The sequence below is a fragment of the Larimichthys crocea genome, chromosome XVII, assembly GCF_000972845.2.
Source record: "Larimichthys crocea isolate SSNF chromosome XVII, L_crocea_2.0, whole genome shotgun sequence".
NCBI classification, from domain to species: Eukaryota; Metazoa; Chordata; class Actinopteri; family Sciaenidae; genus Larimichthys; species Larimichthys crocea.
In genome coordinates, this window is record NC_040027.1 from 18376240 (window position 1) to 18392942 (window position 16703).

Genomic DNA, 16703 nt, shown 5'->3' on the forward strand with positions numbered 1-16703 from the left:
ACTAAGGCTGTAAGGTAGTAAGGTAGTAATGGCTGTAGTAAGGCCTCTTTTTTTTAAGCCATGCTGATTTTAGGGATACTGTAAAACATGCTCAAATGTATACAGTACAAATACAAGATATCTAATGTTGAAACTGTTTTTGCAAATATTCCCTTATTCTGAATGTGATTATGTGCATTTTAAATGGCATTTTTTGAATCAGAATAATGTGATATTTTCTGTGGCTCTGGAAGAGCTTTGTCAACACTGTGAAAACACCTGAAATCTCAGTTCAGACTTGAAGACTATACATTTCATATGCACATTTTACAGTGGGTGGCCTAGAGTTTCAAAGGCATGAGTATCCACGCAGGCAGGCTCTAATTGAAAATATAGGATCCAGTGTTTTTGAAGGTTGACCATACTATACTAGGAAGTTTTGTTTGTGCTTGTGTGTTATGAAAGTACAACCATACATTGCTGCAGGAGACCATAAAGTTTTATTTCTCATTTCTAAAAGTTTCATTATAAGTCGTTCACCCTAAGTAAAAACACACATATCCTTTCCCATTATCACAAATTCTATCCAGCCATGCACTTTTAGTTTTACTTGCCCAGATTTTGAGACATTCGATTCTAAGATTTCTTTTGGAGAATGGTCCCAGTTCATGTGGCAACACATGGTCATATATGGTGGTTCTCTTATCTGTTCTATAAGTTCTATTAAAAAATTCTATTTGAGTTTAGAATTTCTTGTTTGGTTTTAACAAGTAGAAGTTGGCACGTTCAGAAGTTCCTTCTGAAAGATATGGGCCAAATAAACAGCAACAACCACAGGTCCACCTGTGCTGTGGGCAAAGCCTAGTAAAAACAAGTCTGGTTAGTATCAGAAGCAGGAACAGAAAACACAACCTATGAAAAGGTTAAAGCAACTCCTCTCAACTGAGTAGACAGACGGCATCACATCCACCAACATATCTGTCCCACTAAGCAAGAGGTAAGTCCAGCTTTTGCTTTATCATGCTATTAGGCTCATTATTATGCTCATAAAAGGCATTTCAGTGTAACCTGTCATGATGTGCATCTTCTTTCAGTATACTGTGATTGTAAAAAGACCTTCATCATTATTACTCTTATAATCCCTCCTATGTCTACTCTATTTACATTAAACAATTACATTTCTGAAATCAATCACTTGAAGTATAAGGATGTGAAAAACCTACAGTAATGCATCAACTAAGCCTCTATTTTTTTTTTCCAGTTTAACAGCGATGAATGACTCTTCAAATGAAAGTCAACATGACTATGACACTGACTATGAGGATGAAGTCTGTGAAAAAGGTGAGGTGGCCAGATTCACATCCATTGTCATTCCTATTTTCTTCTCGGTTGTGATTATACTGAGCATCATCGGAAACGTCCTTGTCCTTGTTATTCTGGCGTTATACGAAAACCTCAAGTCTCTCACCAACATTTTCATTCTAAACCTGGCCATCTCTGACCTCGTCTTCACCACCGGCCTTCCCTTCTGGGCAATTTACCACATATGGGGATGGTTGTTTTCAGAGACTCTCTGCAAAATCGTGTCTTTTGTCTTCTTCACTGGATTTTACAGCAGCATCCTCTTCCTGACCATCATGACTGTCTACAGGTATCTGGCTGTGGTCCATCCACTCTCTGGACTGAACACACACAACATCAACATCGGGATTTTTTTCTCTTTCCTACTGTGGATGATCAGCATTGGAGCAGCCATGCCCTCCCTGCTCTATAGCTCCATTGTCTCAATCCCCCTCAAGGGTGAGCACTCCGTGGGCTGTGACTACAATTCTTCCCTGTGGCAAAAAATTGGTACCTCTCAACAGAATATTTTCTTCTTGGTTGCTTTTGCAGTGATGGCTTTTTGCTACATTCGAATACTGAGGAGAATCAGGAAAACAAGATCTCACACAAAAAACAGAGCAGTCAAGTTAGTCTTTTGTATCGTGGCTGTGTTCTTCCTTGGTTGGGTGCCGTACAATGTGCTCATTTTTCTGAGGAATTTAGCTGACAATGTGGTTCCACCATTTGATAAATGTGAAATAAGCATCCAGATTGACTATGCATACTATGTGTCCCGCCTTATTGCTTTCTCCCACTGCTGCCTGAACCCTGTCTTTTATGCATTTGTTGGTGTGAAGTTTAGGAGACATTTGAAGTCAATGTTGCATCAAGTGTTCAATCGTCAAAATCCAGTCGAAGAACAGCAGGTTAGATTGCAAACCTTCTCACGTGGATCAATGTATTAATTGCTGTTTAAGATTATAAGTTTCTTGCATGTATTGCTGCACTACTGATTTAAAAAATCCAGTGTGTATTATGTAAATTTGTAAATTCAGTTCAATATCTTTTTCTGTTTATTGCTGTGTGTGTGTCTGTGTTAAACCTCTGTTGTATAGGATGTGACTCAGATTGTTTCATAAATATAGTCAATGACAGGAGGTCACGTTTTTTAAGGGCATGTAAATATATTAATAATTAGTTGCAGTGGCAGAGGAGTCACTGTAACAAGACAGTGCAAAATTATTTAGCATTAATTTAAAAAATCCCTCATCCTCATGTTTGTGAGGCTGAGTCATCACTTACTGCTGTACAGGTTTAGGTTCAGGTTAGTGTAGAATAGAATTTAATGGACAAACGTCAATGAAGTCCCACTCTGTAGAGAGCAATGTAAACATATTTGTATGCATTTCTTATTGTCTCTGTGTAATAAAAACTATGCTCACTTTTGTTCAGCTGATAAGTTATTTTGTAAATGTAAAAGTAAAAGAAATTTAAATTAATTTTGAACTGCATTTTCAAATCTGACCAGAAGACATGTTGTAATGTGTAGTTCATCTGAAACATTCCCCTTTCTTTCTCACATTGCACACACACAGCTGCAACCACACATGTAACCACAAAACTGATCTAAATTGGCTCTGCTTGTGACCCCTGAAATACCTTTCACTCATAGGCAAGGGTGAACTGTCAGTCTCTCAGATTTCCTTTGTCCAGTCACGTACATTACTTACATATAGATATAAATACATGTTTCTGTTTTCTACTTCTCTTTGTCAGCCAGCTTGAACATTGCTCTGATCTTATTGCAAGTGTGTAGCTCTGTATTGCTTCTAAACCTTATAACATTTTATGTCTTCATGGATTGTCTCCTTGGTAAAGGTGTTTCTTGTCCCAACATATATTGTCATGCACTGAATATAATATAAAATATCCATAAAATATGTCACTTAGACAGGGGTTGTCAGTTTACTCAATGATAAAAAAAGGAAACACTGGGGGTGGCACTGATTTAGAAGCATATTGCTGCCCTCTACTGTTTGTTATTGATGTTACTGCCAGTTATTTATATTTTGTTATATAGTTCATCCATCTATCCATTATCTGTAACCGCTTGCCCTCATCAGAGTTACAGTGGGGATGGTGCCTATATAGTTAATTACTACACAAGTATTCTATCAGCTCCTTCATTTTAGCCCAGCGGTGTAATGACCTGAGCCAGCCCTAGCTATAAGCTCTAACAAAAAGGAAAGTCTTAAGTCTACTCTTAAAGGTGTTGACTGTGTCTGCCTCCCAAACCCAGAATGGTAGTTTGTTCCACGGAAGAGGAGCTTGATAGCTGAAAGCTCTGGCTCCCAATCTACTTTTGGACACTACAGGAACCACAAGGAACCCAGCATCCTGAGAGTGCAGTGTTCTAGAGGGGTACTATGAGCTCTTTTAGATAAGATGGTGCCTGACCGTAGCCAGTGCAAGGAAGCCAGAATGGGAGAGATGTGATCTCTGACATTGGTTCCTGTCAGAACACGTGCAGCAGCATTCTGAATTAGCTGCAAAGTCCTAAGAGACTTGTTGGAGCAGCCTGGTACTCGAGTTGAGGGGGGATGGCGGGGGATGGCATCCCCCCCTGGAGGAAAAAATGGTCAAAATCATCCCTCTTCTAAAATTGGCATCCCTTCTTCCATCCCTTGTGGCATTTTATCAATGCATGTGGAAATTACTTCTATTTAACACTGGAAATAGAATTACCATTCGACATTTAGGGGGGCTTTATGATAATCAGTCTATTACCTATGAGAGCGGTTTTCAAAGTGTGAGGCGCGCCTCCCTTGGGGGGCGCCAGGGGACTTCAGGGGAGGCGCGGCGGGGGGAAAAAATATAACTATATCTTACAAAGATCTGTGTCTCATCACTGTGCGATGAAAACTCGGCAAGCTAGCCCCAAACGAGTTGCAAAAAAAAAAAAAAAAATCCACAAAACGACACAGTATGTCTTATCTTTGTTGTTTTGTGATCAAAAGTTCTATTCCAGCGAAGAAACTCTGCTAATGTCTCCTGCTCTGTCTCTGCTTTACACGGGACTCACACCGAACGCGGATCAGCAGCGGAACGGCAGCGGAGCGAGCCGGCCATAGACATATATACATGTATATATGTCTATGGAGCCGGCCGTATTCACGCGAGATCACGAGATCACGCGAGAATCCTGGACATAGCCGAGACCCCGCGATAAACTGTGTATAAAGAAAACAACAACAACAAACAGCTGACTTTGCTTCTCCGACGTGGAGGAGATTATAAAAAGCATCTGTTGTGTCATAAATTATTGTGTGTTGTTCCACTTCAACAATTAGTCTCTCGTTGAGACCCTTTGATCGATCTTTGATCACCTGGTGCCACCGGTCATGACGTCACGTTGATGTGAAGTTGTAAAAAGCTACATGAACTGAGTATTGTGTTTTATTTTGAAAGGGGGCGGAAGTTTATTACGTTGATTCAAGGCCCGGTTTCCTGTCTGGTGCGCAGTGCTCTGTTGAAATTTACGAGGTTCAGCCGCGGCTCGCGGAAGAAATAGAAATCTTGCGGAAAGCTCGCGCCGTGGCGCGGAGAGCCGCTTCTGGGACGCTTCTGATCCGCGCCCGGTGTGAGTGCTCTCATTGACTAGACTGGATTCTATTTGCTACGGTGACCGCGGCGGTGCCGTTCCGCTTCCGTTCCGCTTCCGTTCCGCGTCCGGTGTGAGTTGGCCTTTAGTTTGAATCAGTCACGAAGCTCCTGGTTGTTTACATAAAGACAAAGAGGCTTTGACAGTGAAGTGAGACCTCTTGCTGAGATATGCCACCTTTGAGTTTACTTCATTCTGGATCGTCATTGGTGGGTCAAATGTGAATGTGGGCGGTACTATCGATTCCCCTGACTCTGATTGGTCGACAGGTGTCAATCATCAAAATCCGCCAATCAGGATCCACACTCTGTGTCGTTTTAGCCTTAGCAGCATAGACGCCGCATTGAGCACTGAATCGTACGTCGACCTCGCCGCCATATTGGATGTGTGTAAACTAATACAAGGAAATGGACTGAACTTCATAAAGCGCCTTTCTACAAAGTTCTTCAAGTTAATGTCTCTTATACACCCATTCACACACACACTAATATATCTGGGAAACAAACAGGCACCAAAAACAATGATGTAACTTTTAAAGTGATGATTATAAATGTTTACATATATATATAGTATACACACACAAATTCTTTTAATACCGCTTGTTTCAAACATTGCGTCGTCTTAAAACTCGAAGTCTTCTTCCCTCCTCCTTAAATTGTGTTTCTTTTTTAGTGAGGATATTTTTTAACAAAAATGTGTTTAAATGTATTTCAATATGTTTATAAACACACAAAAATGTTAAAATGTGTTTTAAAAAGATGTTAAAAACATACACAAAGATTGTGTTTAAGAAAAATATTTGAGCACATTCACAAATAAAGATATTTAAAATGTTTCAACATTTCAACATATATGTTTAAAAAAGATGTGAATGACATGATGTACATAGTTAAGTGGTTATCGTTTCTTTCCGATAAATAGTATTGTCTTGTGCAGGCCATGCAACCGAGAATGCAAGCTATGAATCAGATGGGATTTAGGATTTGCCATGTCTAGCAAGTCACCCTAAAATTGACTAGAATGCAGGAAATTGCATCTAAGAAATACAAACCCCCCCATTGGAAAATATATCACATAAATGAAAAAATTCACCATCCCCCCTGGTTTCATTTTACAACTCGACTACTGCGAGTGATGAGCAATAAATCTTACATTGTTTGCATTCAAACACACACACAGCTCATTTTTGTTTGTTTGAATGTAAAAATCTTAATTAATCAGGTAACTGATAACTAAAGCTGTAGAATAATTGTAGTAAGAAGTTAAATATTTCCTTTTGAATTGTAGTGGAGTATTCGTGCAGAGCTGCATATAAAGAGAAGAAGAAGTAGTTATGTTGTTTATCATTTTAGCTCTTCCCACAGGCGGGGTCAATCGTACACATAGATTGACCTTTAATCAGAAATCATAACTTCCTCCTTCGCTCTACTGAGCTGTTGCCCTGCTCCTGAGCACACACTGCATATCAGACTCTTCTAGGAGGAGGATTACTTTCTTACATTCCTAAGGTTTCTCCTTAAGACTTGAACAGCAATTTTTAACTTAACTTGTGGTTTCATGGTGTTGGGTGCTGTATACAACAATACTTTATTTTAAGGTAAGAGAAAAAACTTGTTACTGTTGTTGTGAGTAAGTGATTCTGAGAGTGATAATCTTTGTATTGGTTCTGTATTCCAGCAAACTGCATTTGCAATAAAACAATGGCTATAAGGTTAAAAGGCTGACTTAACATTCATATTTGGCTGAAAAGAGTGGGAATTGTAGCTCTGTTGGTGTCCTGCTGCCACCAGAAATGGTGTATAATGATGTCAACTCTTGCAATTTAGCGCCAGTGTGCTTGAGCACAGAGAGCTGTAACAATCGAAAAATGCATCAGAGCCCTCTAAATCTTACACACTCCACCACTTAGCTTCAGGGACTGCTTTTTTAAAAAGAAATGTTTGTTTTAGGAATTTACAAATGCTACTGCACACTTGTTTTACAGATGTGGTTGTGGACTTTGATTGGCCTTTGCATCATCACAAAGGTGCATGGGTTTGCAAATGGTGCCCCCAATGACGAAGAAACATGTAAAAAAATGTCACCTGTGCATAGAAGAAGCGATGGGACAAATTCTCCCCGTCAGACTACTAAATCACCCTTTGAGGTCACTTACGAATTGGGCCAAAGGAAAGAGCCTATTACAGGTATAGACTCACCTGACTGGTCATTCACTAAGTGCAACATTATTACTACTCTGTCTTCATCTTCTGACTTTTTGCCCTGATGATCTTCAAATCATTTTCCAGTTTCTCTCCAGAGCAAGTCATCTCATAAATTCATTGGATTTATGTTGGAGGCTCGAGAGAAAGGCATGGTGGACGGAGGCAGTCCTGTTGGAAAATTTATCCCACTTAATCCTGGAGAAATCAAACTCCTACGGTGCAGTAATTTAGAAGTAAGTAACCATCCTATTTTAATCACTATTAGAGGTAGTAAGTATACTGAATTGATTAACTGGTTAACTTAACACTGATGCTTTCTGAATCCTTTTTAGCTAACACATTTTTTGATTTGTTTTTGTGTTTGTCCATCTCCTTAGGGCTCTGCTGTTACTAATTTAGGCAATACAGGCAAGAATTTGATCAAGGTTAACTGGACAGCGGAGGGAGCAGAGTTAGACATATTTTTCAGGTATACCTACACAAACCTCCAAAAGTCAACCTGTTGACCTGCTTCAGTTTTATTTAATATAACAATGCAGAGCAAAATACTTTAAAAATGACACTATTATATGTTTCAGAGCCACATTTGTTAAAAGCTATTCCATATTCTGGGAACGAGTGGATGTGAATGTTGTTTTACCTCCAGACCCCACAACACTACCACCAAGTACTCCAATAAGTACTCCAGCAAGTACTCCAACGAGTACTCCAACAAGTACTCCAGCAAGTACTCCAACAAGTACTCCAACAAGTACTCCAGCAAATACTCCAACAAGTACTCCAACAAGTACTCCACCAAGTACTCCAGTAAGTACTCCAACAAGTACTCAAACAAGTACACCAACAAGTACTCCAGTAAGTACTCAAACAAGTACTTCAGTAAGTACTCAAACAAGTACTCCAGCTAGTACTCAAACAAGTACTCCTACAAGTACTACAAAGCCAAGTACAACTCCTCCAGGAAAGGACAAACATAAGGTAAGAGGTAATGAGGGTCACAAATGTGTACTTGATTGCTTCTGATATTGTGCATACATTTTTGCATGAATATATAAACTTCAAAAGCTTTCATTTACTCAACTCTTTATTGTTTCTCTAGAAATATCTTCTGGCAGAAACTGGGATGATGGGTTTTAGCGTTCTTTTGGTGGGCGTGAAAGAGGTATGTTGTTTCTAAACTCACATCAATCAGTAAATGCTGTTACGTGGTAGTCTTACCACTGTCACATGGTGAGACACTGTTGGCAAAAATATATACAAGAAAATACATTTCTCATATGCTCTCCCTCTTCAGGATATCCCTGATATATTCACAATTACCTTCACTGATGGCCCATTTTCTCGTTGTCTAATTACGGTAAGGCACGAGTTGACTGTGCTGTAGTTGCAACTGTTTCTAGCTTCCCTCATTCCACACAGTGTTGTTCCCTGTAAATCCTGTGCGTATGCAGGTGAGTTGAATCTGCAATGGCAGACACCGCCACTAACAATAAAAAATGCTCAATATAGAGAGGTAATTACAGAGTTAAAATTTAATTGAATTACTTTTTTAAGAAATAAATGCCTACCAAAAATAAAAATAAACATTTGAACTTTAATGGTGTCAGTGGTAATTTATTTTCTGTTCATGTTTGCATTTTGTGCATATATATTTTATATTTTATATCTTTATTGTTTAAAATGTAGTTTACATTTTTTTAAACTTAAAATCTCTGGGGACAAGCATTGCAACACAGCATTTTCTATAAATGTTATGTTCTTGTTATACTGTGCTTTTGTATCGGTGCCTTTAAAAAGAAATTGAAACAAATTATTAAAATTTATTAAGATAATTAAATGTTTATTTTTTTGTAGGTGTTTAAGATAACATGCAGTCAGCTTTGTTATGCACTTGAAATATCGACCCTGGTGTTGTTTTGTGTGGATGATCCCGTTTCAGTGAGTAATATTAGCGGTATACAAGATTTATTTATATCTACATCCAAATTTCTGAATCTTATTTTTAATGTGTGTGTCTATGTGTGACTTCTTCTGTGTGTATGTATGTTTAGGTCACTCTTGTTGCTCTTGTGTCTGTGGCGATACTGATTAATATAATAGAGCTGATAATCATCTCTCTGCCTTTGGGACCCAGTCATGAACTGTAAGTTCAACTCCTTTTTATATATTTGACCTGACTATTATGTTAACATACATATACATATACATATATATATACATATAACAAACATATACAATTTGTTTCTCTTTCGTTCTATTTCAGAAAGGAGATGTGTGACCTTGCTGACAAATTGTCATTGTCAGTCATCCATACCGGTCCTATAAGTAAGATTTACTTAATTTTAATGTAGTAAACTTTACTGCATTTATTTGCTCAGTGAGAAGATTTGTTAAATATCTTTTAAGCAATAGTTTGACATTTTTTTAAATTTGGGTTGTCTTTCTGTGTGTAAAGGCCAGTGTACAGTTTGTGTGGCCAAATGAGTTTTCATCTATGCAACAAAAAAAAGCACAACATTTGTGTACAGAAAAGTACATTGACTGTACACATTGACTGTACATGCACTATAAAAACCAAAAGAATGGATGTTTGTTTTGTGCACTGTATGTTTGAGCCGTACTCCCCTTGCTTGGTCCTATTCTCATCATATGGTTGTGCACACCTATCTATTTTGGACTTCTGATGTAGAGACACAGACCACTTATTGAAGTATGTATGTATGCTCAGGCCTTATGTGTCATTCACCTGTTTTGTGGCCATGGTATAATGTCTCCTTCATGCTAGCACGGGTCCTTTAAAGATAATTATTTTGGGAGGCATTTTTTAAATCATTATTAGACACCAGTATGTCAAACTATTGCTTTAAAACATCAGAGATAATCAATGTCACAGCTCGCATCTCTTCAGATAGTTGCCATTGCTTATTTTAATTTCAACATCTGTTTTACACACAGCTGCTGTCGTCGTCATGGTTGTTTTGGAGATTGAACGGAAAGAGTCTTGGCTTCCCAGAGTGATGATTGCTTACGTAGTGTGGATTTTCCTGTTTGTAATTTGGGTCTTCATACTGAATGTTTACAAGAACACAAAACTGGGGATAAGACAACTAGGTGAAAAACTCGTAGTATTAAACTGCTTGTATATCATTTCTTGCATAAAATACAATATGGAAACCTTATGGTGAACAAAATTATATCGCTCACTATTTTCTTTTACAGGGAGGTCACATAGTGTGAAATGGAGGCAACAGAAAAAAAAGGTGAGGACCTGTCCAAATCATGTTTTGATAACACTTTTTCACATCTAGCAAATCATGCATTACAGTAAAAAAATGCAAGGTCATGCCTGTCTTTCACTCTCGCACCTCTGAATTTCAGGAGCTCAGTGCATGCGAAGTGATTGTTATTGCTGTCTCATTAATATTCGACGTTGGAACCATGATTTTCACTGCAGCTATCATTTTTGGGATATTTAAAGGATAAAAATGAAGACGTGCTGGCACTTTGATTCACAGTTGTGTTATATATTAATCTATGTCGTCACGCACTTTTGGATTATTGATTGCAAATTGCTGCTTTTGTGAATTTTATTAAAATTTGTGTTGATAATGTAAAGTTGTGTTTAACCGCCTGGTGCCTCATGAGCCAAAAGTAATGTCAAAACTTCAAAATAACAATAAAGCCACCTAATTTAAAAATGCTACACTGTCTAATTTATGTCTTAACGGTCAGACAAAACAGACTGGATAATGTTCCAGGGTTAATGTTTAACATCTCTAAGGGTTTTTTTCATTTACAAGGAAGTTTAATAAATCAACCACGCCTGTCATCAAGGTGAAACTGTAAATATTTGCTCATATTACACCTTCCGATATTTTTGTATCTCCTTGTGCCAGGGACAGTGATCAGTGCGGGAATGTTTAAGTGTTGTGATCATGCTCTCGTAACTGTGTGGAATGTCCTTCTTTCAGCCTGTTGTTGATGCCAAGAGTATGAGGCCATGGAAATGTTGAAGTTCAGTGTGTAAGGATGAATATAATGTGTGAGTCATCAGTATGAAATGAGAGAGATCATTTATTCAATTTCCTTAAACATGATTAAAGTTGAAAATATATAACCTTTGTACCATACGTTATCTCAGTATACTTACATCAAACATCATATACAACTACATATATTAAATATTAATATAAATATGAATCCTCACTGACTGACTGAATTCAGCTGAGTTTTAATTGTTGCTTTTCCTTTTTTAATTTCATTAAAGCCCTGGGTCATATCCTTTTTCTTTACGACAACTTTATCTAATTTTACTCCCTTTTTGTTCTGCACTGAGAGTCTAAAACAACTGCGATATGGTGACTATGTGAACAAATTTGGTTTGATGTGTTACAGATCGCCATAAATGACCTACCTAAACTTCTAGACCTTGAAATGCAGTAGGTGGGATATCTATATCAATACTGGCAAATCTACACAGAGATCTGTTTCTTGTATTTGCCATTTAATTCCAAAACAGAAATTGTTAAAGTGTAAATCACAGTTGTTTACAGAAAAAGAATAGAACCGAATATTTGTAATAACTAACTAATAACTGCCCCAATTATTAATCCTCTCCAAGAAGGAGGAAGAACTAACCACCTAGCAAATGACTGACTTCCTTGTTTCTATGAACAACACTGACGATGTTGCAGCATCTAAAAGTGACAGTTCAAGTTCAGTTCAAGTGGGGTTGTATGAGGTACTTATACATAGTCAGTGTGTTATCTACAGTAGACAGATATCAGCGTGCTCCCACTTTGGAGAAGCAGACAGAAGTCCTGGCACAGAAGTAGAGCAAAGCACTGCTGCAGACAGGACCAGCAGAAAAGGTGTTTTAGCCACATAAAACAATGTTCCCTTACCACCAAAGGAAAGGGCTGCCTTACACTAAAGTAAATCGCCTAGAGAACATGCTCACTATATTGTACACTTGAACAAATTGATTTATATAGGTGGGACTTTTAGGTGGCTACACGAGGAAGTCCACAGTGATTGGTGTCACTAGAGGACAACTTCTACTTCCTCTCCCACCGATACAAATATAGGCATAACATGAAGAAACACAACTGTGGGACATATCAAAATAATCTTTATTTAAAATGTACATGTGTTCATATAAGCACAACAAAATCCATCTCAGAGGGATAACATCAGAGGAATGAACTGTATCACATGAAAAAAAGAACACTTTTCAGTATTTTATCATTTAAATTTGCAAAAATCTGTCTACAAGAAACCTTGTTTGAGTTGTGATGTTGTCAAAATACAGAAACAAATGATTGATGAGTCTGTTGCTATTTTTTTAAATATAGTCTGATCTTCTCCATTTGGGTGTTTAAGGCACATTCTGTGACTTGCTGACTAATATTTAGTCAAAATATTTTTTACAAATTCAAATCACTTAGTGAGAACCTGTTTGTTTTTAAGTTGACAACACTGCAAGTACAACAGGTGCAAAAAAACAAACATTTTTTATATCCAATATATGTACAGAGCTATCAAAAATTATTTAAATCTAGTAAAGATACAGTATATAACAAAAATACACATTCAGAAAAACACAGAATATAAAATATTTATCTTAATAAAAGCCAGTATTGTTGATAAAATGGATACTTGAAGCAAAATCAAACATCTTTAGTGCAAAGCCAAACCAATCATGTACAAAAGAGAATTAAATGAAGGGACACAAATCGTATATGAATTGGTGGTGAAACATCACCGTCACATCCTTTATGGAAAGCCTGTACATGTACACATGTGTAAAAAAAACTTCAGTGCTGGACATCTTTGTGAGCATTTAACCTGAATCATCAACATTGGACTGCAGCTTGAATACAATCTTGTCTCTTACACAGAGAGATTAATACAAACAAAGCAAGTCTATATTTGAAATATAACAGGACACACACTTCATCTACATGTTACGTCTCTGCATCACAGCTCCTGCACAGTGTCAAGAAGGATCAGGCTGGTCCAAAGTGATATCCCTGACTTCCTTTTTGATGCCAGCTTTGTTCATCAGCATCCTTTCTGCTCCACTTCCTTCTCAGACACCACAGGCAAGACAAGATGGGAGATACGGCTCCACAGTCCACCGTACTTGTCAGCATCCATCTCATTGAAGGCCGTTTGGTTGCCGGAGCCCACCAGCCTTGCTTTAACATAATCTTGCACAGCCTCCTCCACCTCCTTCAGACTCTGCTTATTCTCAATTTCATCTTGAGGCAGCAGCACAGTAAACAACAAGAATACCTGCTTGTATGCTGCACTTTCGTGGTCACAGTAGCGATAAAAAATAAGGGTGGAGCCTGGAGGCAGCTCTTCGAAGCGGTGAATGACAGCCACGGGTTTGTCTCCTTCAAAAGCTGCTTGCAACTGGCTGTCGACATCCAGCTTCACCTCATCGCTGTCCTGGCTGGCTTTACTGGCTCCGTCGATGTGGAGGACGGAGGCGTTAAGGGCAGATGAGAAGGAGGAGGCCAGCCCCTGAGCCAGGCACTTCAGTGTCTTCTCAGCTTTGAGGCCAGAGGTAAAGATCAGACTGACTGGCTCTGTGGGATGGGCTGTATTGAGGTGCTTCTCCAGGTGGATTTTGCTCCTCTTCCATAAGTCAGACCGCTGACTGGGGAACTGAGTTTCAAGAAGAGTCAAGTGATCTGCAAACTTTTCTGGCTCTACAACTCTGGGTGGATGCTTCACACTATCTGCAGTCCTTTGAAATATGGGAATGATCATGTATGCCAGCAAGAAGGCAGAAGTACTGAGCAGTACCAGGAGGACAAAACGCCAGAAATACCACATGCATCCTGGAAATGACACAAGACAATAGTCAAATGGCAAATAATGTAGAAGAAGTATCTCTGTGTGTAAAGATAAAGTCATTAAAATTATTATTGCTTACCTCTCTTCTTGACGTCAGTTTCCTTTATCCCTTCAAAAAATAGAAAATCTCATTAAAAGAAATGTCAAATCTACCTTAGATGTTGATAAGGACTTTAATATTCAGTTGAATACCTGCTTTTTTGTGAGATTTTTGTTCAGTTTTCTTCTGTGTCGGAATGTTATTCGCAATTTGCCGCGTTGCGCAGGATTTCGACGAGGCTGGATACATGCTTGGGGCATAGTGGTTAACTTGTGGTTTACCTAAAGATGAGGCAGAAATTACTGTAAACATTTGATCATTTCTGAAGCTGTAAATCCAATGAACAGGTGCTGAACAAAATCTGGCTTAATAAAAATGTCGACAGTACCAATACTCTTGGGTTCGGCCTCCATTGTCTTCCTGTACTCTTCCATTGTCGTGATCCTATGTCTTGATCTGATTTGCGTGGCAGTCTTGGGAGCTGCAGGTCCTTTATTCGATGGTTTTACTGAAAACAAATGAGCAAAATTAGAACAACTGCATTATCCTCCCTCGATGTTATTACTCCTATGCAAAGTGAAGCTACAGCATTTTCCTACCTGTCTCGGTTTCATTTTTGGCATGACTGGGTCGGCAGCAATCACCGAGCACTACACGAGTGGAGAAATTCACAGAACTGACGCCACCTGATTCGTACAGAGAGAAAACCTTTATGACATAATCAAACTAATCAAAGTGCCTGTGTTTAGGTCCAGTGGCTACCAGAAATCATATGAATCAAGGGTTTATGTCACAGTAATACAACCGTGTGTGTGACCTGAGAGCACCTGCATGCATTAGATGAGCATATAGCATTATCCTACCTGTCTTGGCTTCATTTACAGCATGACTGGGTTTGTAGCGTTCACCCAGCGCTACACGAGGGAGTAAATTCACATCTCCACCGGCACCTGATTCATATGGAGAGAAAGACCTTTATAAAAGCATGCATAACATCTGCTTTGGTGGACACACAGTCCACTGTTCCAGACAATCATGCCACAATGCATTTACATTTTGGCATTGCTTGCTTTACATTATTGCATATTGCTTTAAGTTTATTGCATAAACTTAAAGCAATATGCAATATAGCAAATTACTGATAAGATAGATAGATAGATAGATAGATAGATAGATAGATAGATAGATAGATAGATAGATAGATAGATAGATAATGAAAGTATTAATTGCAGTCCTAACCTGGGCATATTTCTGGTTGATGAATGTTATAAGAGGAATCCTCAATTTCTTGCTCTCCATTTTCCTCCACATGTTCGGCTGATTCCTGAACATCCATCTTGTTCTCACCGCCGCCAACTTCTTCTCTCCCAGTCTCCTTACGACTCTTCTTGCTCGGGGAATCTGTTGAGGGGAAAATAAAAGTCTGTTTCTTAGACTACCTTAAAAAAAAAAAAAGACAAAAAGCAGACTGAGGGTTAGCTCTTGTTGTAAATAGTTAAACACTATTAACCTTCATCCTCAGAGCCAGTCTCCATATCTTTGGAACCATTGACCGCTGCAGCAGGAGCTCGGTTTTCTAAATTCTTTCTGGGCCTCTTTATTGGTCTCCGGACAGTCGGCTCAATAATCATTACTAAGTAAGGAGGAGAGAGAGACTTATTCAGTGTGTGAGCCTAGACTGGAATAAAAATGTAAATATATGTAATATTTTCAAATGAGATGTCTAGTTTGTGCAGGAATATACAAAGTGTTTGACAGGTAGTGTGCAAGATATTTATCAAAGTGAAGCAGTCGAAGAGGTGTAGTAAAAGGTTTGTCAGCAGATCTTACGTCAACGTAAGGTGTAGGGTCTAGGGGTGGAGGGTGAGAGAAAAGTGTCAGGCGGGGTAAAGGTTAAAGAGGCCAGTGGCAGACTGAAACGAAACTGTTTTCGTGGCACGAGTCCTGTCCTCAAAGAGTTTGTGTCCGGTGTTTCGGTTTAACAAGCGACCGTGTTAACTGGCGTCAACCGAACGGATCTGTGGTTGTCGTAGTTACGACAGGCGTTGGAAACAGGAAGATACGTCGCTGTCCTCGTCAATACCGCTTTGTTTGTTTTCACTTTTATTTATTTTTTATAATTTTCATTAACGTTACAATGTTTGTTTTTTTTCCAACAGAACACGTATCTACGTGTTTCAACGGCTAACGGTCGCCAGTTAACACGGTCGCCTATTAAACCGAAACACCGGACTGAAGAGTCAGCCGGAATATTTCCTAAATAAAATGCTTAAGAACTCCTACAGATTGACATAAAGATTCATAATCTGAGAATAGTGTACACTGATACGGTCAGCCTACATTAGTTAAAGCACAAACCAGAGAGGTTTGTTGTTAAACTCTCAGAGAAACTAAAGCTAAGCTAACTGGTCGTCAGCGGTCCGTCTCCTCACCTTTACTGGTGGACTGCCTTTGCGACCGTCTCACAGGGCGAGACTCCATATTCTCAAACGTCAGAGTATCCAGTTAGGATTCCAGCGAGACGCCAAAACAAAAACAAAACGCAGCAGTTAAAGGAAACGACGAAACATCGCGTTCACACACACACAAGTCTTCCTCAAACTGACAGGGGAACTCTTTTGCGACGGCG

The 16703-nt window shown here is 38.8% G+C and overlaps 3 protein-coding genes across 6 annotated transcripts; 2 read left to right on the forward strand and 1 right to left on the reverse strand.

Annotated features, from left to right (window-relative positions):
- The first annotated feature begins 751 nt into the window (after window positions 1–751).
- xcr1a.1 (chemokine (C motif) receptor 1a, duplicate 1) lies at window positions 752–2743 on the forward strand. 2 transcript variants are annotated; one of them, XM_027290524.1, is made up of 3 exons: window positions 752–976; window positions 1241–1779; window positions 1873–2743. In XM_027290524.1, the coding sequence occupies exons 2-3, from the start codon at window positions 1251–1253 to the stop codon at window positions 2265–2267; spliced, it is 924 nt and encodes a 307-aa protein (XP_027146325.1). In that variant the 5' UTR covers window positions 752–976; window positions 1241–1250; the 3' UTR covers window positions 2268–2743. The 2 variants fall into 2 exon arrangements, with proteins under 2 accessions (XP_027146325.1, XP_010728524.2); XM_010730222.3 differs by having other exon boundaries at window positions 754–976; window positions 1241–2743.
- A 3656-nt stretch (window positions 2744–6399) lies between these two features.
- LOC104918498 (cell wall integrity and stress response component 4) lies at window positions 6400–10848 on the forward strand. Of its 2 annotated transcripts, XM_027290517.1 has the most exons (13): window positions 6400–6560; window positions 6948–7149; window positions 7252–7400; window positions 7545–7636; window positions 7746–8145; window positions 8267–8329; window positions 8462–8524; window positions 9022–9105; window positions 9219–9310; window positions 9431–9492; window positions 10123–10278; window positions 10387–10427; window positions 10546–10848. In XM_027290517.1, exons 2-13 carry the CDS (start codon window positions 6948–6950, stop codon window positions 10648–10650), a joined length of 1509 nt encoding a protein of 502 aa, XP_027146318.1. In that variant the 5' UTR covers window positions 6400–6560; the 3' UTR covers window positions 10651–10848. The 2 variants fall into 2 exon arrangements, with proteins under 2 accessions (XP_027146318.1, XP_027146319.1); XM_027290518.1 differs by lacking the exons at window positions 6400–6560; window positions 6948–7149; window positions 7252–7400; window positions 7545–7636 and having other exon boundaries at window positions 7882–8329.
- Window positions 10849–12281: 1433 nt separating this feature from the next.
- On the reverse strand, window positions 12282–16700 carry LOC104918456 (torsin-1A-interacting protein 2). 2 transcript variants are annotated; one of them, XM_010730225.3, is made up of 9 exons: window positions 16507–16699; window positions 15585–15707; window positions 15314–15475; window positions 14938–15024; window positions 14674–14760; window positions 14463–14582; window positions 14227–14355; window positions 14114–14143; window positions 12282–14018 (listed from the first exon to the last, which is right to left on the reverse strand). In XM_010730225.3, exons 1-9 carry the CDS (start codon window positions 16553–16555, stop codon window positions 13231–13233), a joined length of 1575 nt encoding a protein of 524 aa, XP_010728527.3. In that variant the 5' UTR covers window positions 16556–16699; the 3' UTR covers window positions 12282–13230. The 2 variants fall into 2 exon arrangements, with proteins under 2 accessions (XP_010728527.3, XP_010728528.3); XM_010730226.3 differs by lacking the exon at window positions 15585–15707 and having other exon boundaries at window positions 16507–16700.
- Between the last annotated feature and the right edge of the window lie 3 nt (window positions 16701–16703).